We start from the raw sequence: 23,946 nt of genomic DNA, 5'->3' as shown, positions 1-23,946 counted from the left end.
TGAGACCCAGTTAGGCTGCGAGATTAAATCACCAGCCAGAGAGTGGGAATCAGTAGCCCCAGAGGGATTCAGAGCCACAAGGACAAAGTCTCTGTGGTGGAAAGTTGTCCCCAGGAAGAGGGACTCCTGTTCCCTGGACAGGGGACTTGTGTCCTCTCAGGGCTGCCCATTGCCAGCACCGGCCTGGTTTACCCAGGCCAATGTCAATGCCAGGATGGAAAGAAAAGTAGAGTCTTTTGTACGTAAGTCTTGTACTCCATGTGAGGCAGTGGGATGGTTTGGCAGGTCTGTCACCTACAGAAAGTAAGCAAGGTGGTGGCGACTCCGGTTATTTTTCTCATGTGGTCTTGAATCTATTTTGGTGGAAGTCAAGAGCAAAAATAAATTTCATCTTAGTGTTGAGTTTGCCCTTTTTATCAGGTAGATCTATTTTTTCCCCTTGATGAACAATTTGCCACCTTTCTATTTTTTTGCTCCCATTGGCATTGGACAGACTGAGCCACTTTTCTCAGCAGCACAGAGGTGTTCAGCTCAGTGCTGCGCCACCTGTTTCATCTGGAAGGAATATTTCCTATTTATGCTTGTCAGAGTCTTTTTTCTGAAGATAGAAGGTTTTGTTTGAGAAAATCAAATTTCTTAAAAGTACTGTATAATTATCTACATGATTATCTTAAGTGTCTGCTATGGCTCTGCAGAGAGCTCAGGGGCGTAGACAGGCAACCCGCAGCGTATCGACACCCGCAGTTTTTCCTGCGGGGAGGAGGAATGGGGCTTTGAAGGCTGCCTGCCTCCAGCGGGGTGGAACAGGCCGTCATCTTCTGTCTCTGGAGGGACATGTGCATATGGAGGAGGAAAGCCCTCCAGCAATGTCATGAAATGAATGATGGAGGAGTTTTGTGTGGGATGCAGATGTCTCTGAATGCTCCATACCGCCCAACTAACTGCAGGATTGAAGCTGAAGTCAACATAATGTTGTGCCCTTGGCCAATCCAGAGGAGATTTCAAGACTCTGGAGCTAAAACTGTGAGTTGCTTTAGGAGCCCAAAGTTCTCCAGGATGGAACTATTGCTCTGGGGATAGTTTGCAAAGGGCAGCCAATGTCCGCCCAATGTCAAAATTAACCAGCTAAGTGCAAAACTCCTTAAATTATTAGGCCAAAAAGGGCCTCAGAGGGTCATCTGGTCTGATCACCTCTAGAGCTTGAGTGGTTTTGAACCCTGTGTGGTTACTGGGAGCCATACCGATGTTTGCTGTTGAAACTATAAGGGTGTCTTTATGATAACTCACTGGATGTTACCTGTTATATGACCTGTCATTCTGCTCTACTAAGAAAGAAATTGATGCTGAAAGGAAAAAAGTAAGAGGGATTGAAATAGAGAGATCTACTCTGTCCCACAGCCCAAGAGAGACTGGCTGTAATCATTGCTCCTGGCAGGTATTTGTCTCACCCACTGCGGAGACCATGAGTGATGGAGACTCCAGTCACCCGAGACAGTGTCCTCTGGTGCTTTGGTATTCTTTATCTTTATTAGTGTTACCTAACTGCCATCCTAAATCTACCCTGATGTTATTCATATCCATTACTCCACAATGGGCAAGGGGAAGAGACTGCTTTTTTCCTCCTGGTAAGTGTGGGGCATTTTTAGGTACTTGAGGACCTTTAGCTTATGTTCTCACACCCCACCTGCAATGCTTTCTCCTTTTTAGACTAGCAGGCCCTAGTTTCTTGATTATTTCTTACTAGCTCACTTTTTCTAGACTGGTAGTCACGCCAGTGCTCTGCTCTAACTGGGCAGTTTTGCTGCTGAGACCTTCCCAGCCCCACGTGAGGCTACAGAGATACTTCACATGCCTAGTAGGCTTTGTCACTCTTGGCACATCATGGGACAATGACCCTTTTTTTTCCCCCTCAACAGGCTGACCTTATTGACAGGAATGATTCACTACAAACCCTGCATCTCTTCCTGAAGATTTGCCACCCAGCCACCCCTATCTGTGTGTGATTTTCCTTTTGTAGTTCTCTGCACTTGTTCTTGCTGAACTTTATCCTAATTTTTAGACAATGGTGGGTTTTTTTTACTTTTGCCAAGATGATTTTAGATGCTAATCCTGTTCTCCAGTGTGTCTGCAGTCACTCCCAGCTTCGTGTAATCTGCAGATTTAATAAGTGTGGTCTCTTTCATCGTCCAGGTCACTAATGAATGTGCTGAGCAGAACTAGACTATATAGATCCAGCAGAGCTCTGCTCACAGTGTCCTTCTGTTTTCACTGAATATCATTAATAACTACTCCCTGGGTATGGCTTTATACTAGTCTCATTTAATCATGTTTTCCTAGTTTATTTATGAGGAAGTTGTTTGAGACGATGTCAAAAGCTATAATAAAGCCTAGATAAATGACATCTAACAACTTCTCTATTATGAAAAGAAGTTAATTTCATTTGATAGGATCTTGTCTCTTCTGTGTCTGCTGGTGCTTATATTTTTTTATCTTCCACATACATGCAAACTGTTTCTTTGTTTGTTTTAGAGTTTTTCAGAGGATTGAAGATAGACAATGTTGTAGCATTCTTTTACTGCTTTTCTTTCAAAGATAGGCACTGCACTTACCTTTGTCCTGACTTCTGGCACCTTACCTGTCTGAGCTCTCTCAGGTGACCAGGTGGGAGGTATCTGAGATGGCTTCAGCCCTAAATTTGTAGGGAATTTAAAAGGTAGTTTGTCCCACCGTGCTGGTCTGGAAATACCTGACTTGGAGAGAGGACTGATCTCACCCTCGAATGGGCAGAAAGCAGGATAGTATACCTTTGTAGTGATAATGTGTGGTAGTATTAACTGTACTAATCCCCTGTGCATAGTAGGCAATTTTAATAAGGACTAAAGCAAAAATCAAACCAGCATTGCCTCTTTCAGTGTCATTTTTCAATAACTTTCTCTCTATTTGAGCAACACTTTTCCAGACTGTCTTCTTGGTATTAATATACATATGAAAGGTAACACTTTTTTTTTTTTAATCTTCTGCAAGTTTCATTTCATTTTTATGCCCTGATGTTTCTAATATTTCTGCCTGTGTGTTCACACTATTTTTAACTCCTGCTCATTAACCTTTTAGTGGTCTTTCTTCTTGTCTTTGAGGTAAATGAAAAGCTTGTGATGCTGCCTAGTCTTCTGATCCTTCTTCTGCATTGAGATATTATTGTGCCTGTGCCTTTTAAGCACAAAATATTGTTTCTTCGAGAAACTACAGCTCACCTTGATTTCTTTTTCCTTTAAACTCTTCTCCGTGAATTCTTGCCTAGCAGGTTTTTTTTAATGTACTGAACCCAGGCATTTTTGTTTTGCTGTCCCCAATCTCTTGTATATGGCAGATTTCATCATTTCACAAGCACTCTTACAGGAGTTTCCTTCCATTTTCTTACCCCCAACACATGCCTCTCTGGAGGCACTTCCCTGCTGATTACTTGATCTATCAGTTATGCGAGAATATTGCTCTGAAGGCACCAGGACTCTCTCCTACTGCTTTCCTTTCCTAGCAGATACCTCATGCTTGTACTCTCCCATTACCATTAAGTCAGTTAATAGGTAGCCTGATCCGTTTAATCTTCTTGGTTTGGAGTTTGTTGTGCCCTCCTCCATGTTTTGTTTTGGGTTTGGGTTTTTTTTTTCCCTTTTATTATTAAACAGAGAATTTAGCAGTTATTCCTCCCTCTGGATTCTGGACCTCACAGCAAGTATATGCATCATCCTTGGTATACTAAGAGATGCTGCCTCTCTTTTTCTCTGCCAGTCCATATATAAGATATGTATCTTTATATCAGTACTCCAGATCTATGTCTCACTACAACAAATTCCAGTTATGTCAGATAAATCATCACTTTTGTCTTAAATTAAATCTGAGATCTTAAATAAGACCTAAGTTCTGTGTTAAAAGCAATATATTCACCAATGTTGCATTAGATAGCTAAGCAATAGGATTTAACCCTATTTCCTGGTCAATCTGTGACTGTATTATCATCCCTTCTTTGTTGCCTTCTTCTACCTTCCTCGTGCACAGCTCACTGAGCAGCATCTGCTGCTAGAAAATAACTCCCAAAAAGAAACCGGTCAACCAGACTTAACTCACATCAGGGTTTTTCCTTGTTTCATAGATCCTAATGATCCTAGGAAAAAAACTTTTCTCACCTTCTTCCTTGCTAATCCCCTGCCCTCGCTGCTTCCTGGCTGCCGGTGTGCCTGCCCCTCCAAATTGCAGGAAACTGGTGAATTCACCTGTAAAACTCTTGTCCCAGGGAACTGGGTAGCCACCTCCCTTAAATGCTTTACCTGCAGGGTAGGTTTAGTCTACTGCAAGCCACTGATGCCAGTAAGAGAAGGGACCTCATTGCCTGTCCTCACCCTTGGTGTTTGCTGCTGCCCGTCCCTTGAGCAGCTCAGTGGGGAGCTAAGTCAGAGGAGTGACCAGGTTAAACCTATCCCAGCCCAAAAACACTGGCATGGAGGAGGGCAGAGAAGCCTTCAGCAGCGGCATCAACTAGTGAGACCAGTGTCACGCCGTGCCCCTTCAGTGGTCCCTGAGGTCGATTTGGTTGAAGCTCCTCCTTTGCTTTGGTGACAGGCCTGGAGCTGTGGCAGGAGCATCCTCACGGCTCATCAATTCCCCGTTTTATCGGGGAGGTCAGGAGCTAATCATGACCTTTTAATTCCCTTGCTGAGAAGAGCAGCTGGTGCCCTCAAGTGGTGGTAAATCGCAGAAGGAGAGCAGCTCTGGCCGTGCAAGCTCAGCTTTGGGCTCCTGCCTGGGGCGGGATGCTGGGCTGGAGCTGTTGGATGCCTACAGTGTTTTTGGCACTTGTAACCATGCTGTTTCCCCCTTGCAGGACAAGACGGTGTGGTGACCGTGGTGGGAAGGAGACATCATTCCCAGCGGCGTGGAGACCCCAACGGCAGGCATACCCGGACAGCCACAGACGTTCCCCGCTCCTTCATCCACCGACCTTTCTGTGGGGCCGTCTGCGGTGTGTTCACACCAAACATCCTGCCCTGAATTGCTTTTAGCCAGCTGGAGCCCAAAAACCGTCCCCGTGAGGTTAGATGGGTCTTGCTTTGGATCTGCAGCCCCACTCCAGCATGGCCCCAGGGGCCGCGGGAGGCCGCGGCAGGCGGCAGAGCCAAGGTCCAGGGAGCCGATGGGGGCCGAGGCTGCTGCCGTGAGGGGATGAACGGGGACAGCGATGCCCATCACGCAGGACAACGCGGGGGTCTTCCTCCCCCTCCTGTGCCAGTGGCTGCAGAACAGCCGTCGGGAGGGGGCCGAGGGCACCGAGCAGCAGCTCTGCCGCTCGGCCGTCCAGAAGCTGAGTGAGTACATCCAGCTCAACTTCTCTGTGGATGAGAGCAAACTGCAGCCAGGGAGCTGCGGGACTTCGGATACGGAGATCTGCACCATGTACCTGGCCCAGGAGATGCGAAAAAATGAGGTTCTTGGGTTGAGCTTTGGGAACATCCCTGCTCTGGGGGACTACGGGGAGAAGCGTCGGGGAGGGAAGAAGAGGAAGGGGCACAAGGGGCCGGTGCTCGACGTCGGGTGCATCTGGGTGACGGACTTAAAGAAAAACAGCCCAGCCGGGAAGTGCGGGAGAGTACGCCTGAAAGATGAGATCCTTTCTCTGAACGGCCAGTTGATGGTCGGCGTGGACGTCACCGGCGCAAGGTAAGGCTGGAAGAGCAGCCGCCGGCAGGCGCTTCTCACGGCACGTGGTGCAGGTCTTGGCTGGTACTGATTTATGTCTGGGAGCAGAGGTTTTGGCCTCTGCTTCCTAGTCCACATGAGAGCTCGGGGTTCCTTCTTAAGGTCTGTTGAAAATAAGTAACAGAAGCAAATTGATAATTAGCCTACATTTGCTACTTGCACATCCACTGGAAAATTCTGAGGGGTCATTGTGTAAAAAAATAGCATTTTGTAAGCATTGGAGGGTCTCCACTAAAACAGGAGTCTTCCTGGGTTTGGATAAAATGTGGTTTTTTAAGTAAAAATGAACACAGACTCAGCAGCACTGGAAGAATTTTTTGCAGATGCATCTTATTTTTGTTGAATCATTTGAGTTGAAGGAAGCTTTTTTGACAGCTAAATGTTGTCTGACACTTTTTCAAGGCAAGACATTTTTGTGTTTTTCAGATTGGAACAACTTAATTTTAATAAATTCCCTTTGATTTTATTGCATTTGCTCTCTTTTGCTGTCTCCTGTCCCAGAAAACTTGAAACCTTTAAGAGTTCAAATCAGAAATGAAGGTTCTTGCAATGATATAGATTATTCATGCTTTTTTATTTCAGCTGCTGCATGCTGTAATATCAGTTATTGGCCCAGCTTTGCTCTTTGTGGGCTGGCAGACTTGCTCACATTTCCCTTTGCAAAGGCAGAGACCTTTCTCTGATAAAGATGAGAATGCAAATGTTCATTCATACCTGAGGTTGCAATGTACTGGAGGGCATGAAATCCTCCCCCTCTTTCCAAAGGGGTGTCATCTTGAGGATGGACAGTTTTGGAAACAAAATGCTAGTGAAGTGGCCCTTCTTTAAAAGGAAACTCTGTTGATCTGCAGCCTGGGTTAAGCCAGCATGTTTTATGGGCCTTGGGAATAGTATGCCATTTTAGACCAGCTGAGAAAGTGCTCCAGCAAATGAGATTTGCAAATAATGGGTTTTAACTGAAATAACCTGTATAATGAAAAAGAAAAAAAAGAGAGAGTTGAATCTTTACAGATACGTCCAGTGAGAATATAGCATTGATGGGAAGACTCATTGGTTATTTATCTGCTGCTTTTGCTGTCAGGCTTGCAAAGACACAATGGCCTCAGGGGGGTAACACTTGCAAGTTATAATCCTGCAAAGTGCATGGCCTTTGCTCCCAACAGGCAGTGAATGCAGCAGTGTTTTGAGGTGACTGTCGCTCCTGATTCTGCCACGGTGCAGAATAAAAGCAGTGACTCCTCAATCTGTGGGTGCTGGGCAGGTGAACCTGGCTGTGGTTTTGCAGGTGTGATAACAACCCTCTGTAATTTCAAGCCTGTAATTCAATGAGTGTATAAATATTGGTACTATGGCAGTATCAATCAGTGGCACCCCCAAGTTTGTGGGAAAAAGCAGTTAGTTTGCTGTTTCCCCTTTGCCAGATGTCACTGTTCCTAAAATCCTAGGGAATTGCTTGCAGTCACCAGCATTAGTGTTATCTTATTATTAATGCAAAATACCCAATGATAATACCCAACGGAGTCCAAAATGTTTGGATATCTGTTGTTTTTATCCTATCCATGAAGGCTTCATTTTGGGGTTGTTCCTTTTGGAATGCTCTGTTATTAGACCAGCCAGCTGTGGCTGCTGCTAATGAGAATCAAGTGCTCCATTTTCCTTAGTTGAGATTTTTTAGGGGCCATTAAAAAGGTAGAGTTTTGGTGGTACAGGGCCAGTATTGTTGCTCATAAGATCCTGTTTTAGAATATTCTATATCCAATTTAGGCCAAAATTTAGGACATCTCTTAGTCAAAACCTGATTTATTTTCAGCATCCAAAGTATTCTTGCCTAACTTACTGTCAACTGCTATTTGACAGGGGTGATGTTGATGGATGACAGTTTGGGACCTTGAGAACACGCTCAGTTTGGAGTACTTGGTTTTGCCTCTTAGGGAGCTGGCTGGTAGCTCCAGCTCCATGTTACTGCCTCGTTCCTCTGATCTGCTCCAGCATGCTTTGAGATTCCTTCAGTAGGTTTCTCTGTTGGGGTGCTCAGAAGGGATGTAATTCTGCATAGGTTTATGATAGGCTGAAAGGCAACATCAGTTTGCCTTTTGGGAAGCCTGTTTCAAAGAAGCAGCCTTTCTGGAGTATTTCCATATTGCTGCTATAGGCAGCACCCATTCCCCATAGTTCTTCAATGTTCTGCGGCAGGACAGCGCACTGAATAGTAGTCCTGGCTCGATTTCTGTCTGCCTAGTTATTCTCTGGCTGGGTGAGAAGCTCTTGCAGGTCGATACGAAGGGGTGAGATTTGCAGTGTGACATTCTTTGTGTAGCCTGTGCATGGTCAGTGAAATTAAAATTCTGTCTGTAACTTCTGTAGCACCAGGCTGGATTGGGCAAGCAAGACACCGATTGCATATCTATTCCTCGCCTGCCAAACGTGCTAGGGCAGCCCCATCTTGTCTGGTGAGCATGTTGCAGTCCACACTAGTGTTTTAGGGAACCTCCTGATTTATTTCCATAACAGTGGGGCATTTGGCAGGTACCCGGGGACCCTGAGCATTGACCAGAGGGTCTCATGACTCTGCCACTTTCCTGGGGGTTCCCACCCCTACAGCAGAGTTGGCAGAAGTTGTCCACGTACCCAGGCTTTGGGTCATCTCCAGCTCCATTCCACCATGCAAACTCTCCCTGCACCAAGGGGCTGCGCCAATACACTGGACAATGGGAAAGGAGAGGCAGGGGCCCGAGGTTCCTTCCACTGGCTTTGCTATGGATTTGGTCAGTCTCTAGAGGACACAGGGGGAGACAGCTGGAGCCATAACAGATTGGGCATCCATGGACAGATTGGCTTAAATTGGGCAGCCCTGGATTGATTGTGGTCTTTCAGCACCTGCCTGGTGTAGGTCCTGTGCCTACAGGTCCTCAGGTCCCAGAGCAGTGATGGGGTCAGACACAGCACAGAAGAGCTGCATGCTGCATCTTGGAGGAGCCGGCTGCGAGTATCAGTCATCTGTCTCTTCCTGTTAAGGAAGTTGAATCTGGTTTGACTTCTTTAAAGAAAAGTTATTTACTTAAATTCCACCTGATTGCTAGACAGAAACACCAGAAACAGGTTGATTATTGCTAAGCTTGTTTCTGTTTTTTTTTTCTTTCTTTTCATTTAGAGAAACATTGTGCAGTAATATAATCATCAAAGCTCTTTGCTTAACAGGGTATTATTACATTAGAGAGGAATGATGTAGGTGGTGGCATTTTTGGTGATATTAGTGACTGAGGGAAAATTACTGCTCTTTTCAGAGTTTGCAAATTGTGTGTGTCTATCAAACACAACTGAGGGTGCTGTATTGGAGTACTGAATAAGGCTTGATCAAAACTCTGCATGTTTATTCATCTTCTGTCTATACAACTGTATTTCCAAAACACGTGGGTTATGTTTCCCCAGACAACAACTTCCTATGTATTTTGGAACTACTCTCATTTTGGGCTATTACTCATTTATTGGAGGGAGGCTGTTAGTATTCTTGCAAATGACAGATGAATCCTTCATTTCTTGACCATGACTGAATGGGGCTTCATTGAGCAAGTCCTAGGAGGATTGCAAAAGAATTATTTTGTCATGAATATCATTGCTTGAAATATTTGATTATGAATTTCATCAAGCATAGCTGCAGTGCTTGGACACAGCTACTATATACATCTAATCTTTAAAATCAGTGCTTAATAGATTTCAAAATTTAAACTGTTTTTGAAGACAGCAGAGTAAGATACATTACAAGTGATGACAGTGTGGTATAAACATGAGATATTATAATAATTTTGTCATTGAGGAAACGCAACCACTGCTTCAAAATATCATGTTCCTCATCTCCAAAAATGACCAAACATCACCATGTGTGGGAATACAGTCAGAGAACTGGCTGGCTTCTTTTTTAACCCACAACCTGGAGTCGCTTCCAAAAAATGAACAGAGAAGTGTTTTGACAGCTGTACCTTTGCACAGCATTTTCTTAGTCTCTCCTCTTCTGCCAGTGTCCTGGGGCAGTTGCTAGGACTCCTTCCCAGCTCAAGATATGGCATGCTGAATGTCAGGGAAATCAGCTTATTTTCAATGATGCGGAGAAAAACCTTCAGATATCAGATATGTGATGGAGAGTGAGCTTTAAGTGCTACTAATGAAGGCAAAGTTTTGACCTTACCTGAAGTTGGGGGTTTCCAGCAGAGCCAAGGTCTTTCCTGAGTGCTTTCTGCTACTACACTTTGCATCTACATGCTCCAGGATAGCTGGAAGTGTGAAGGTAACATCCTGGTCCTCTTAACAGGTCAATGCTATTAGTAATTGCTTGATACACGGACATCCTAAACACAGTCCTGCTTCTCTGTAAATGCTAGCAGCTCATTACAGAGCACAATGCTGAACCAAATTACAGGTCTTAAAATGTGCAAAGCAATTTGTGCTGCTTGCCTGCAGCAGTCAATAACAGTCCTGGGCTCAGCTGGATGAAATCTGGAGGTTCTTTATCAGAACAGTCCTTGCTGGTGCTGGAAAGCCAATATGCAGCTAAATTCTGCTCTGAACAGTGGTCTTCAGGAGGGTGCTGTTCTTCTTTGCGCCCTTGTTGGGAGCCTTGCGTGCAAGGAGATACAGAGCAGTACATCTGCCAAGGGGATGGGAACAGAGAACAGGAACCTTTGCTACATCTGAGTAGAGCTGCTCAAAAAACTGACACTGTGGTTTGAGAACTGATGTTTCAGAAGAACACATCTTTCAAGATGTCTTTTTATTGCACTCCCCCTTCCTCAGAAGTTTGAGCTGAATGATTTTTTATAGAAAGATTTTCTTGTTGGGAAGAAAATCTCCCCCTGAATGCAGTCACTCTTTGATATCAAAGTGCATTGCTCCAATTTTTAATTTTCCGTGGGGCACTGCTTCCTGCCACGCTGTGGTGAGACACTGCCACTGCAGGAGGCTGGCTGTCCTTGCCATGGCCACTTTGTCCCTGCACTGGCTGCTGGGATTGTCTTTGGAGCATCCACAGGACTTAGTAGCACCATGTTACTCAGTGATGGGTTCAAAATGCTTCCAGGTGCTCCAACTGGCATGTGGGGATGGCACGCTGTGGGAATGGGGAGCAAGGGCTGTGCTTCCTCTGCTCATCAGCTGGGGCCCTTAGTTCAAGTTTTTGGTAATAAATCCCTTTTTTAGTAAGGTCAGGTGTTAGGGTGTATGAATGCCCACGTTATGGTGGAAGGAGAGGTTTTCAGGTTTCACTGCCTGTTATGGGCTCGTATTTCTCTGGAAGTTATTGTGGATTTATTTTCCATTCGGCAGAGCAATCTTCTTTATATATCCTTTTTCTAGGGAAAAATGACCCCAAGAAAACTATCCCTGGTCGTTGCAGAAAGCTTTGTCTCACCACACCCCCACTTCCCAGGCATGTCAGGTTGCATGGATCGATTGCTCCGCTTTACTGTGTTTCCTCACCTCCTTCCTAAAGCAAAAGTGCTGCCAACACAAAGTACTACTCAGTATAAGCAGCTGCTTTGCCTAGTGTTAGTAGGGCCTTCTCTTGGTTATGTTCATAAGAAAATATTTTTGTTTTAGCAGGAAAACAAATTGAAATGTATCCTGGCCTTTTGCCCTTGGCCAAGGGGCAAACATTTCTGTGGGAGCTCCTTGTTAAAATATTAACAGCACTGACTACACAGAAGAAAACAAACACAGTGGTCCTGGAGACTGCAGCCTCCAAATACAATCTCAGGGAATAGATTTCTCATAACTGACCTAAAAAATGCCCCCAACCTATTGTGGAGTTGAATTAGTCTCCTTTTTTATATCATATTGCCAATCTCCATGCTGCTAAGTGATGGATCGGGGCACAGAGGCTGAGACCTGGGGCTAGTTATCATGGGCGTGGATGGGAAGCGTACACTGACATGCCCTCTGAGCTGCCGGGCACGTGAGTCCCGAGGATGGAAAATAAGCAGCATGTAGGGATTTTGGCTGAGGGTTTTCTCCTCCACTTGAGCTGCTGTGAGTGGGGAGACAGTGAATGTGTGTGCAACCTGTGCAAAATAATAGGAAGCCTATGGATGTCTAACATTTCTCAGATACAGCATAAGTGTCCCTGTGCTCCTAAAGTCTTGTATGCTGGAGCATGGAGCCTCCTCTGAAGCACAGCTGCTGTATTTTACACTGATAGTGGATATTAATTCCCCCCTTAAAATGTAACAGGACTAAGAAACTAAGAAAGAGACGTTTTTCTTCCCTTCTTTTATGTCTTCAGGAAAGGTATGAGCAGACTTAGCCACACGTGTTGAGAAATAAATTGCTCTGAAGAAATGAGCTTTATCCCAAATCCTCTCAAGAGCCCAAGACTTAAGCAGAAGGTCACTAATCCTCAGACTCAGCAGAGATCATTTAGCTTGTTTGTCCTCTTTGCTTTATTAATCTGAGCATGAGTTCGCTCAGTTTCCCCTCCACACCCTCTCGTTCCTGCCTTCCCTCTCAACGTCCCCGTACCAAGCCCAGCCTCTGCGGAGGCAAAGCCTGTTCCCTTGTAGCGATGCTCATTTGCAGCATCCCACTGCTACAACTGCCTCCTCAAAGCGCTTTCCAAACCTCTCTTCCTCCTCAACTTTGCATCTTATTTATCGTCTTGCTCAGCTCAGTTTAATCTGAAACTCATAAAAGATGATGCAAAGATTCCCACTGATTTAAATGGCTCATATCCTGTATGTGTTTGCACGTTTGTCCTCAAATTTTGGAAGCAGTATGCTCATCATTGCCTTCTACACACTGTTGTCACTGAGCAACAGAGCTGGCCTCTCTTGGTAGAAAGCATGATCCCCAGAGAACATACATGTATAATTAGGCACCATCCCCAGGGTCATCTACAGCAAATGCTCCCCAGGCCTGGCTCTGCACACTTTCTTTTCAGAGCGATTGCATCAGGCTTGAAAAGACTTGGACAGAGGTTGGTGGTGTTGCCTTAGACAGTGTAAAAGCTTCAGAGGTTACAGAGTGGGTTGTCCTGAACTTTTTTGGTGTGCTTTTGTTTTGTTCCATTGAGCTGTGAAAGCGCTGCTTAGAAGGCTGTACCTTGTTGCCAAATGCATGGCTGTGCATCTCCGTCTAATTTGCTGTTCTGACCGCTCTGTAATTACAAGAGAACGAGCCCACTGTTTGGGAGGGAGCTCTGCCCTGCCCGCTCATCTACTGTGGGAACAGCCTGGTTTGGTGAATCAGCCTCGTGCCTCGTCATTTATCCCTGACGCCAAAGTGCCAGCAAGGGCCCTTTTCAATCCTTTTGGATTTTTGATTTGGATTTTCAGCCTTGCACACAGCAAGCATCCCACACTCTCGGGTCATCTGGAAGCACAGTCAGGATGCAGCAGAACTTAACTAATTGGCAAACTGCTGGAATGTGCAAAATCAGGTCACTTTTTTCCACCACCCAGCCAAGGAGCAGGTGAGGCCTTCAGCCACAGCAGCAGTTATATTCACAGCCTCTCCAGCAGTGCATTTGCTAGCACAGAAGAGTGTTTGATCCATCAATAATTAAATATAGAGATGTTCAAAAACATGAGCAAGGAACATTTTGTGCCCATTATTCTTGCTCTTCTATAATGCTTGCGCCCTTACACACCAGTTTGCAATGTGCAGTCATTCACAGTGTCTCTTCTAATCTGTAAATGTGAATTTCTCTTCATATTCTGGGAGTCCAAAGTTTTGCACAAAGCAGGTTGTGCGATAAAGACTGATTTCCATGAGACAGGAGCACTGAGCTGCTGCAGGAGGAGGAGGCGACTGGAGCCAGGTTGCTGGGTTGCAGCGAGATACATGGCAGGTTGTCCTTTCCCACCCGTACTGACTGATGTGCCATGAGTCCTGGAAAGGCACAGCTTCTCCAGTCTTCATTGAAATGTTTTTTTCATAGCATTGGGCTAAGCGAGCAGCGTTGCCATTCTCAGAAGAGTTTTGGGGCTGCTCTGCAAGAAGGCGATGATCATATCTTCTTGCCAACCTCATGTACCTTTGGGTGTGACAGCTGCTGTCCTGGAAGATGCAGTAGGAGCAAGTCGTGACCCTCCAGAGCTAAAGGCATTAACGGTGGTGGCAGCTTAAAACCCACTTATCCTTTGTCATTGGGAATCAGGCCTGGCTTGGAAAGGGCAGGAGCGAGGAGGAGGTTGAAAGATGATGAACTGGAGACAGTTCCACAAGCAGAGGCTATGCTTGACATCAGCCTCAGAGAGACAGCTTGCAAGCATGAACCTGCCATCTACAGACATAAGCGAGAGGATAAATACAAGAAACGTAGGTGTGATCAGCAGAGAGGCAGGTACATAACTCCAGAGACAGCTGCTGCGGTGGATGGCTTTGGGGCCGGGCTTTTTTTTTCCCTGTGGAAAACTCATTGCTTTTCTTATCTGATGTGACACTTGCCTCCAGCTCTGAGCAGTATCACATGCTGCTTGAAACTCTTCTGTCTTTCTATCAGATGTAGGCTAAGACAGGAAGGGCTTACGTATCAATCGCAGGCTCTGCAGCATCACTCACCGTTCTTGCTGCTTTCTCTGGATGAAATGTATGACACTCAGCAAAATCATCTGGGCCTCCAAAAGGAAACACTTTTAACAGACCAGTACCAGTGAAAAGATAAGTTGGCAAACACTGCCAGAAGGTTTGGGGCAGCTCAGGAAGACTTGTACCTACCGAGACAGGACAAGAGTAGGGAAAATGTGATTATTAGCAGCAAATTTCAGCCTAGAGCATCCAAGATCCAGGAAGCCCAGCCGGACTAAAGGCTCTTTAACATGACTGTGAGAAACTAGAGGTGGATGGAAAATGGATTCAAGCTTTTTCAAAATGCAATAGAATTGTTGAAATGTGACTGAAGTGTGATTATTGTTTCTGCTGATGCCTAAGAGTCTTTTCTATTGTTTAAAAAGGTGACGAGGTCTGTTTTTTCCCTTCTCCATAGTAGGTATTACAGATAACTGGATGATCTTCTAAAAATAAACCTGGCAAAACAAAGAACTGATTAACAGAGCAATTGTTTTGACTGTGTTTTCCTAGTCTGTTACTTGATCATTGGAATGGATTCAGGCTAGCAGAGTAACTCTTTGATGAAACAAAAGTCAGTGATGTCCTCCTTCTCATCCTCACACACATTGACCAGTGGGTCTTTGTGCCGTGATAACCGAAAAATTGCTAAGTGCTTGCCAATTTTTTGTAGCCTGGGCTATGTTTGTTCTGGTAGTGAAGAGAAAAACATCGACATGTGGTAACCAGTAAAATTTGTGGTACCATCTATCTGAACATGGAGCCCAGATGAGGAAAATGGGCTACAGGTTGGGGAATTCCTTCTTAAAAACTGACAGATGATAAGTGGAGCCAAACCGGTGTGTGACATTCTCACTGAAAATGGTTTCTAACATGCACACACTAATTGTTCTGCTGAAAATGACATTTCATATTTTCATCTGTAGAAAAGTTCTACTAAAACACAGATTTTTCTCAGTTTCCTCTAGAGGGCAATGTCATATAAATATTTTAAACAATTTTTAGGTTATGTCAACCGGGAATTTAGCCTGCCTTATCTAAGAATTCATAAGACAGCAGTGAAAAGTGTTTCTTTGCATGCTTTTTAGGATGTGTATATGCATAATATAAATGCTCTAATTGTTTCTTGTGCTTGTTCAGTGCAGTAGCTAATTGCTTTAAGGAGCACAGAAATATGTTGCACATTTTGGGCAGATTTGCTTATGTCAGAGTGCAGAGAGGGAACTGCTCGTGAAGACTTGACTCTCTCTTATACCTGTGCAGCTTCAAGGACTTTCAGCAGCTACTCCTTATTTAAACTATTGTAAAAGAGATTATAATCCAGTCCTCTGAGAATGAAGTTACCAGTTGCTGTAGTTTATGTTGGTAGCTGGAACTTCAGTGCAGAGGTTAAATCTAAATACTGAGACTAAGTGGTCCACAGGACCTAGAAAATAGAAGGGTTTTGTGTTACTACTTATTTCCCTAAGAATTTAGGTATTCCCAAATTCATTAACTGTATTGCTTGTTTGATGGATGTTAGTAACAGGGCAATTTTCAAATTAATTGTCCACATAAACAGCTGCTAAAATTAGTATGAACAGAAGGTGGCCATTCTGGACCTTAATAATTGAACTTAAGGGATATTGTCTCCTATTTTCAGTCACTGTAGTGTAAAAAATGGCAAATATGGAAAAAGGCTGTTTTGTTTCCCTTAAAGCTCAGATGTATAATTTGAAACACACTTACATGGGTGCAAACTTCCTTTTTGTTGTCACCATCCTTATCTTCCTTCCTTCCCACAAACCACTACTACTAAAAGGGAAATTTGCTCTTGACTTCCCAACATGAAAATGGCTTTAGGGAAATCCTTTTAGAATTAGTTTCCTTTCCCTTCCTGATGGTGACTAGTCCTCTGGAGCATCACCATAATGGCCTTATTGGATTAACTTGCAAATCCCATATGTTTACTGAATTTGTGGGTTAACATTCTTTGTAAAATATCTCTTCCAAAAAAGTAATGGGCAATCTGCAGTTGCCAAGTTCTCTAAATGAACAAACCTGTTTGTTTGTTTGTTTTTCCCCAAACAGGAAAAGCAATTAATTCAAGTAAAACACTTATTCCCAAAAGCACTCTATTTGAAAACAAGGGCCTGTGAGTAAAATGAGCAATAGTTGCATTGGCTTTAAAGCCAGCAGGCATTAGGTAGTAAAGCAGGATTTGCCCTCTACTTTTGAGTAATAGGAGCTCTAAGAAAAATCTGAGGACACAGTTCTTCTGTAGCCTTTACAACTTAAATAGGTGAGAACTTCTTTTTAATTACTGCTGCTGGCCAGGCTGGGCTTTCTCTTAAACCATGTCTTAACAGAAATAAGGAGTTTGTAAATTTTAAGCTGCTGGGAAATTTTTTTTTAGAGACACTAGTGGCAACTAAATATTAGTTTCATTGCTCATGCTGCATGGATCTGATGAATAGCTTTGGGTTTGAACCGTATATTCATCACCACCTTGGTTTAGGGCTCATGTTTGGATCTCACTGGCTCTAAGGTATCTGACAGCTTAATGCTTAATCACGGGAGGATTATTCTTTGCCTTCGGCTGCAAAGATCTATGTTTGGGGCTGTAGGTGTGCGGGGAGGTTGATTCACCCTGAGCTGGGATCTCCATACGTGGGTAGCCCTGGGAATGTCACGCTTGCGTGGCTGCAGGTACTGAAGGAACCAGCAAGGGTTGATGACTTCATCTACTCCTATTCACTCTCTCTGCCTTCCTTGCTGGCGAGCAGTCTGAAGCACAGCTTTCTTGCACAGAAAAAACAAAGCTATGCCTGAGGTCTCTGACAATACCATAACACTGTGGGCTTCGGTGGAATCACTCCCCGTTTGCCTCCACAGAAATGGGGAAACTCCGCCTTCCAAATTTCCTCCTGCCACTCCATATCTGACCCAGCAACATACAAAATTGCCTCCTCTCTGATCTGTTTTTTGATCATTGTCTGCATTTGGAAAGTCAGTGGTATATACAGCAGAGCAGAAAATTATTTAGTAAACTAGCCAATTTCATCAGAATGAACTATGTGGTTAAAATAAATCAGATTTCCATAATTCACCAGTTATGCTGCGGAAAAAGAACTAATAATAGTTAAAAAAAGTGTATGGATGCCAAACAGATCAGAAGTTAATGGCTGGTGTGTGGAATTGAAAGTCAACAAGGCTGTACTGCAGGGCTCTGTCTTTACATGGACTCCGTTTTAAATAGTATATGAGAAAGGCAGAATTTCAGCACTTTATTACAATTATTTTGTGACTCAAATGTTTTCTCTGATGATCCAAGAATCAAACTCTAAACTGTGGAAATGAGTGAAAGGGGCATCATCGTTAAAAAAATAATCATGCAAGTTAGGAGAGAAGTAAACTTCCGTCTTGAGAGAGGTGGATTTCAGAAAAGCTTGAAAACAAAAAAAGAGGTAAAAGACAAGAGGATAGAAAAAAATTAGGATGGAGGAAGGACTTAGAAATTCATTAATTCTGGCTGGCTGAATAATAATCAAAAGTGTTTTGTCTAATATGTAATTAAATTAGATATCATTATCTGTTAAAACAGTTCAGCCAGCTCTAATAACCAAGGAAACCAATCCTGAGTCCAGGTGTCAGCTCCCATACTCCCTGAGGTTTTCCCAGCCTCATTGAATGATAGTATCAATAATAGTATTAAAGAATATGAGGAGGCATATTCTCCCTTTTTATATAATCTCCGACACGCACAGCAGCACACTTGGGACCCACTGGCGATGTACTACATTAGAGGAATCATGCATGACTTGGTGAAGCCAAGTCAAGATCTTCTTTAGATTAAAAAATGTCATTTACCTTGCTATATACCGAGTCATAAGCTGGTGTAAAAATCCAGCATGAACCCAATGTAAAGAACTAGTTTAAATTCCATGTAAAGTTTTGCCTTCTTCGCGTATCAGTGGCATTTGCTACTTGGTTGTAGTTCATGTTGCTATCTGCAGCGAGCCCATGCTGGTTGCTTGCTTTACGTTCCGTTTCTCTTCTGCATGCTTCTATTTTAAATCATTTACTTGTAAGTTATGTTTGCATAAACTGTATATGACTTAGAGCTATGTATCTACCTCCTGTCAGGGTCTTACAGCATAATGGATAGCACGTGTGGACTTAAGAAGTGTTGGGTTCTGGTCAAGCCTTTTCCCCCCACTGCGAACAAGTCACGGCACCGGTCACAGGGAGGTGATGACAGCAGCTCACTTTCTGCAGGTGCTTGAGCTCTCCAGGGGAAAAGCACTTTATTAAATGCTGGGTTTTACTGCGGAGCGTTTCCTTCCAGGTACCTGCCTGTCTGTTGGAGGGTTATAAAGTCAGAGCAGCTTCATAAGGGCTAAAATTCTTTGAAATACCTGTTTCTGCAGAAGTACATTCGAGCAATACAAATAAGCCCTAGCTTATGAGATACCTGCCTGGTTATGAATTTAGCCATTATCCAGTCTTCCCAAGTGTCTCCAAGAGGCGTCAGCGTAAACACGTGAGTCTTATTTACCTGTAGGGTTTTGCTAAAATTATGACAGAATGGAAAAACTGAATTCTGTTTTTCCAAGGCCTTGAAGCCAAAACACTGTCCTTTTCGGCGCCTAGCACAGGCTTTGAGAAAAACAAAACGTAACAAAACCAAACCTTGTTTTTGTCATGGTGCTCCAGCCAACACACAGTTGAAGTTTGATTTCCAGATACGCTATTTGAGGTTTGCTCTGAAGTGAGAAGGTTCAAAGCCAAGGCTGCTGGAGCTGCCAGTTTTCTGGTTGGAGCGATCGCTCCAGTTTAAAAAGCTTTGCATGTTATACCCTTACCGGGCTGTCTTTTAGAGCTGAAACAGTGCAAAAGTCTAGAAAGCCAGCTCTGGATGTGGGATGTGTGTTTATTGAGGAAAAAGGAGCCCCTTTGGGGCTTTATTGGGGAAAATGTGACAAAATGGTTTCCTATTCAATGCAGCTCTTATTTGGTGAGAACTTCCTTGCAAGTATAAACAGGCTCCTTGGGAAGCAACTGCACGGAGGACAAACCAGTATCAGTATTAAGATAAACATGTGAGAAAAAGAAAAATATGATTAAATATAACCATATAATTCATCTCATGGCTACATGGCCACATACTGGGAACAGCCTAGTAATGCTGGGCGCATCCCCCTACCCCAGCCTCTAAATACAACCCTCTCTCATGTTCATTTCACACACGTCCCCCTTGTTCTATGGTCCCTGGTTTGGTAGTCGGGGAGCCCACAGGACATGTGTAGGAGCGGTGTGGGAGTTTCTGGCATGGACACAGGGAGGAGGCTCGTGCTGCCGTTTATGTTGTCCAGGGACTTCTGTTTCTGAGGTTCCCCACGCTCCTCTTCTGGGGACTAACTTCGTGCAGGGAATGGGACAAAAAAAGTGAATGTGAGGCAAGGCTGAGAGTTTCCATCTTGGTCACGTTTTGCCGCCTGTTCTTTCGGCAGCATTCATCAAACTAGCCTGAAAATTGTGTCCTGGAGAAATGGCTTGATTGAATATTTAAATTTTAAACTTACCGTCGCTCTTATTTCTCTCCAGGTCAGCTGCATATTGGAACTTTTAACCTTTAGATTGTGCCAATTGATCAAAATGTTCCTGTGTAGTTACTGAGTTCTGATTTTTATTTTTTTTCTTTCAATCGATGGCAAAATCTGCTCCTCACTTGGGAGGAAGGCTTGGGACCCTACAAAATGAAAGCCTGAAACCACAGAAGTGAATTTGTTGCTCATAATACCCCTTCTCTTTGGGCTCAATCAAAAGGCAAATTATTTTTCACCCCGTATAAAATGACTTCACTTTTTCCCCAGACATTTTACATAATTATTGAGGGGGAAGGAGATGAATCCCAAATATGAGGGAGTAGAGGAGTGGTTCCTGATTTCCATATGTGTAAGCATTAGCCAGGGTAACCATGCAAATGGAGAACTGGACCTGCAGAATGTGTTCTCAGCTGCCACAGATTGGTCCATAAGAAAACATCACAGCTCCAAGACATTAACACAAAGTTAAGGACCAGTCATAAATCTCCAATCCAACACGATACAGGGATATCCTAGTGAAAAATCCAGAACGGATCAGAAATCCAAGAAAGATCCTGCTGATGGAGCCCATAAGTGCAGCGCCTGAGATCTGGAATCAGTACCAGATGCTACTGATACATGGTGTGGAGCCTGTAACAAAGACACGCTGGACCCATCCAGCACAAGCAAGAAGCCTTGCAGATTAAATTTGTATTAGTTGGAGCCTATAGATTGCTTTAGCAAGCAAAATTGAGCCTGGGTGTTAAGATGATCTGGATCAAGAAATCCAAATAAGATTTCCTCCTTAAAGAGAAACGAGCACATTTTGGCACTGGTTTTCGTAATGGTTTTAGAAAGAAAATATTTGGAAACAGATGCAGTATGTTTCTGTATATTAAATCCAGTCTGTGAAATAAAACTACTCTCTCTGACTGCACAGAATGGTCAGAAGACTCCTGGAACAAAATCCTCCCTAAATCTCATGTATGTTTTAAGGAAGACTCTTGAAACATTAATAAGTGGTGAGCGGATGGCACGTTTGACACACGCTGGGAAGTGTGCACAGATAAAATGCAGGATGGTTGGTGATGTTTAAAAAGCAAACAAGATCTAGGCTTCCACTTTGAATATCATAAAGTACGGAGCACAGCGTATTGCATTAATGGAGACTATTCTAGCATAAAATGAAAGCCACGTTTGGAACAATCTCTGCAGCCCTGGTTTAGGACACTGGGGAGAGTAATATAAAATGACTCCAGGGTGGAGCACAGGTTGCTGGAGTGGGCAGCCTTTGCTGTAACCTACATCATTTTCATAGTTAAAGAGAAGGAAAAATGTTGCTTTGATAGGAAATCCTAGTGAGCAGGCACATACGGGCAGTGCATTTGCCAGAGGGGGGAGTTAACCCCTGAACAGAGAGCTTGTGTAGCCCTACCTGCTACGCAAGTCCTGCTAGCTGGGGTGCTGGCAATGCACACAGTGCCTAAGCATCCTGCTGGGCATTTGCAGAGGAGTAAAACACTCTGTTCCCTTGGCTTCTCTGAAAACACACAATGCCAGAGCTTGCATTACTCCCCATGGAGGTGTGTTGAAGTCTTGGTGTGCTCCTGGCAGCCTTCATCAGCAGAGGGGCTGGCCTTGCTCCCCTGTCCCAGCATCATCGTGCAGTCAAGCTTGTGGCTCGGGCTGGGAACCAGCACCAGCCTTCCTCTCCTCTGGCCCTTCCCTCTCTCATCTTTACCTTATCTCCCTCGTGCTTTTTCTGGGATGTGTAGTCTTGTCCCATTTCATGTCACAGTTAAATCACTCCCAATACTGCAAGTGGGGGGAGGCAGGGAGAACACCCAGAGGCACCATCCTTGAGCAGATTGCCAGCAACATCCTGATGGGTTAGTTGATCTCTTTGCCAAATTAGTCTTTTCTGGTAGATCTGGAAATCCCAGCATGAGACATGGGCCGTAGTAGGTGTGCAGAACCCTCCCAACCTGCAGCAGCACCTTGCTGGCTCTAGCCAGCGGCTAGCAGGTCTTAAGTACATTTTTCCCCTATCTGATGACCCTTTAGGTTTATAATGAGATGCACATCGTGTACTGTATGTACAGAGTCTTGCTGCTGAAAGATTCAGATTGCTGTTTTCATGCAAAGAAAACAAACTCAACAAACCCCATCGATAGCTCTGTTCCCCTAGGCTGCTGAGCACCCTGTGCAACATTTTACACTTAGCAGAGCTTAGTGGAGTTAAAAATAGTTCTTGTTGTCAAAATATTTCTCCATAGTAAAAATGTCCTTAGGATACTTTGTGAAATGGTAACCTTTGGACCAAACAGGGTAAGGAAAAATCAGAACATAATCTTCAACACTGGAAAAAAACTTTGTCTTAATTGCGCAATACGAGAGAAAGGTTAAGAGCAGAGAAAACTGGCATCACCTTGGGGAGAGAAAGAATGGAATTTAAACAGAGATCTAAGGCTGAGTACATAAGGTAAGGTATTATGTCTTTGTGAAGTATTTTTCCCTCGATGCCTGAAAGATTATCTGGGAGAAAATGTCTGGCTCTGTGTAGTGGATGGAGGTCTTGCTAGGAGTCTTTTAATTGAAGGCAGGGTAAAACCTGGCCTTTCACTTTTTTTTCTGTTTGTTTTGTTTTGTTTATTTTTAAAGGGTAATGTAAATTTTAAATTTGGTCCCCAAGTTATAATTTCTAAAAACAAGCTTAGCTAAATGTTTCCACCCTGGAAAAAAAATAATCTTAGTGGTAACATTGTTTTGAGCAAATGCATGTTCCTATATAGAGTCTCATACCTGGGCCATACACTGTAAAGAAGAAAACGTATTAAGTGAATAGAAATCAAAATTAAACAGAGGACTGAGAGAAATGCAAACAGGAAATAAGGATTGAGATGTGAAAGACAGCTTGATGATTTTTTCATTTTAATAACGGTAGCTGGTGTTAAATGTAGCAGATAAGGCAAATTGCTTTAAGACTGTGTGATTTCTAGGTTATTATTCTCTGGTTTAGTTCAGCAGTAATAGAACATTTCCTTGTATCTATTTTCTGCTCTCCAATCTTGAGTTACTGCTTTGTATTTTGAAGTTAAATACAGTATGCTTAATGCCATGTAAATCTCCACTGTTGGGTATTAATTGATATTGTATTATTCTGATAATACATACTTACCTGTATTAGAGAACTGCTGGATGAGAAGGATTTATCCCTTGTAGATTTGTAGGAACCTCTAAGTAAATTCTATGAGCCATAAAGAAATTAAATAAAAAGTGAGATCAGAGCTTTGTAGATACATTGCCTCATAGTTTGGAGTTTCATGGTATAGTCTCTAAAATTGGGAATTTTTTCATGTATATGATTGATTTTTAAAGTGATCAGATTATAAATGAACTGTAAATGCATAAAATCAGCTCTAATGTAACATTATAAATGTTTCACAAACACCTCTCTGCCCACAGAGCTCAATCTCTGGCTAATGGGGTATATTTGGAACATATATTCCAGAAAAAGGCTTGTGGAGAGCAATGGGAGAGGGTTATCAATATAGTCAGTCTTACCTTAGCCCCCACCCCCACCCAAGGAAACCCCCAAGCAAACAAAAAACCCAACCAACAGTCCACTGGAGAGATTTTCTAAAAATTTCTGTTTTGAAGGCTAGTGAGCTTTCATATTTTTAACATCAATTAGCCTTAACATGGGAAGTTACAATGTAAGCTCTCTGGGACAAAGATCCTATGTCCGTACTTTCATTACAAATTACTGACTGTATTTTGAGTGCTATAAAAATAATAATTACAGATAAATGAATAGATTAATCAAATTGAGAGGTTCAATTTCCCAACAGCTCTCAATACTGCTTAGGGTTTGCTTTTCATATTTTGCCTTCTATAATAGCAGAAACCATCTCTGAATATAGCCCATGTAAGTAAGGAGCACTGCTGAAGAGCTTGTTGACACAGGGACATCAGAACGTCTCTCCCCCCCCGCCCCCCCCAATCACTGGAAAACATCTCATTTCCTACTATTTGTGGGGTGGGAGGAATAAGTGAGTGTTTACAAATAATCCTACTA

The 23,946-nt window shown here is 43.5% G+C and overlaps 1 protein-coding gene across 4 annotated transcripts in view; it reads left to right on the top strand.

Annotated features, from left to right (window-relative positions):
* PDZD2 (PDZ domain containing 2) overlaps positions 1-23,946 on the top strand; it is a 208,383-nt gene that overhangs the window by 58,337 nt on the left and 126,100 nt on the right. For all 4 annotated transcript variants that reach the window (XM_054811167.1, XM_054811165.1, XM_054811163.1 and 1 more), the window contains exon 2: positions 4,877-5,709. In XM_054811167.1, the coding sequence (XP_054667142.1) occupies positions 5,231-5,709 (479 nt within the window). In that variant the 5' untranslated portion in view covers positions 4,877-5,230. The remainder of the gene's footprint in view (positions 1-4,876; positions 5,710-23,946) is intronic.

This window comes from Grus americana, chromosome Z, assembly GCF_028858705.1.
Source record: "Grus americana isolate bGruAme1 chromosome Z, bGruAme1.mat, whole genome shotgun sequence".
Lineage (NCBI taxonomy): Eukaryota > Metazoa > Chordata > Aves > Gruiformes > Gruidae > Grus > Grus americana.
This window is presented reverse-complemented; position numbering and strand designations above follow the sequence as displayed.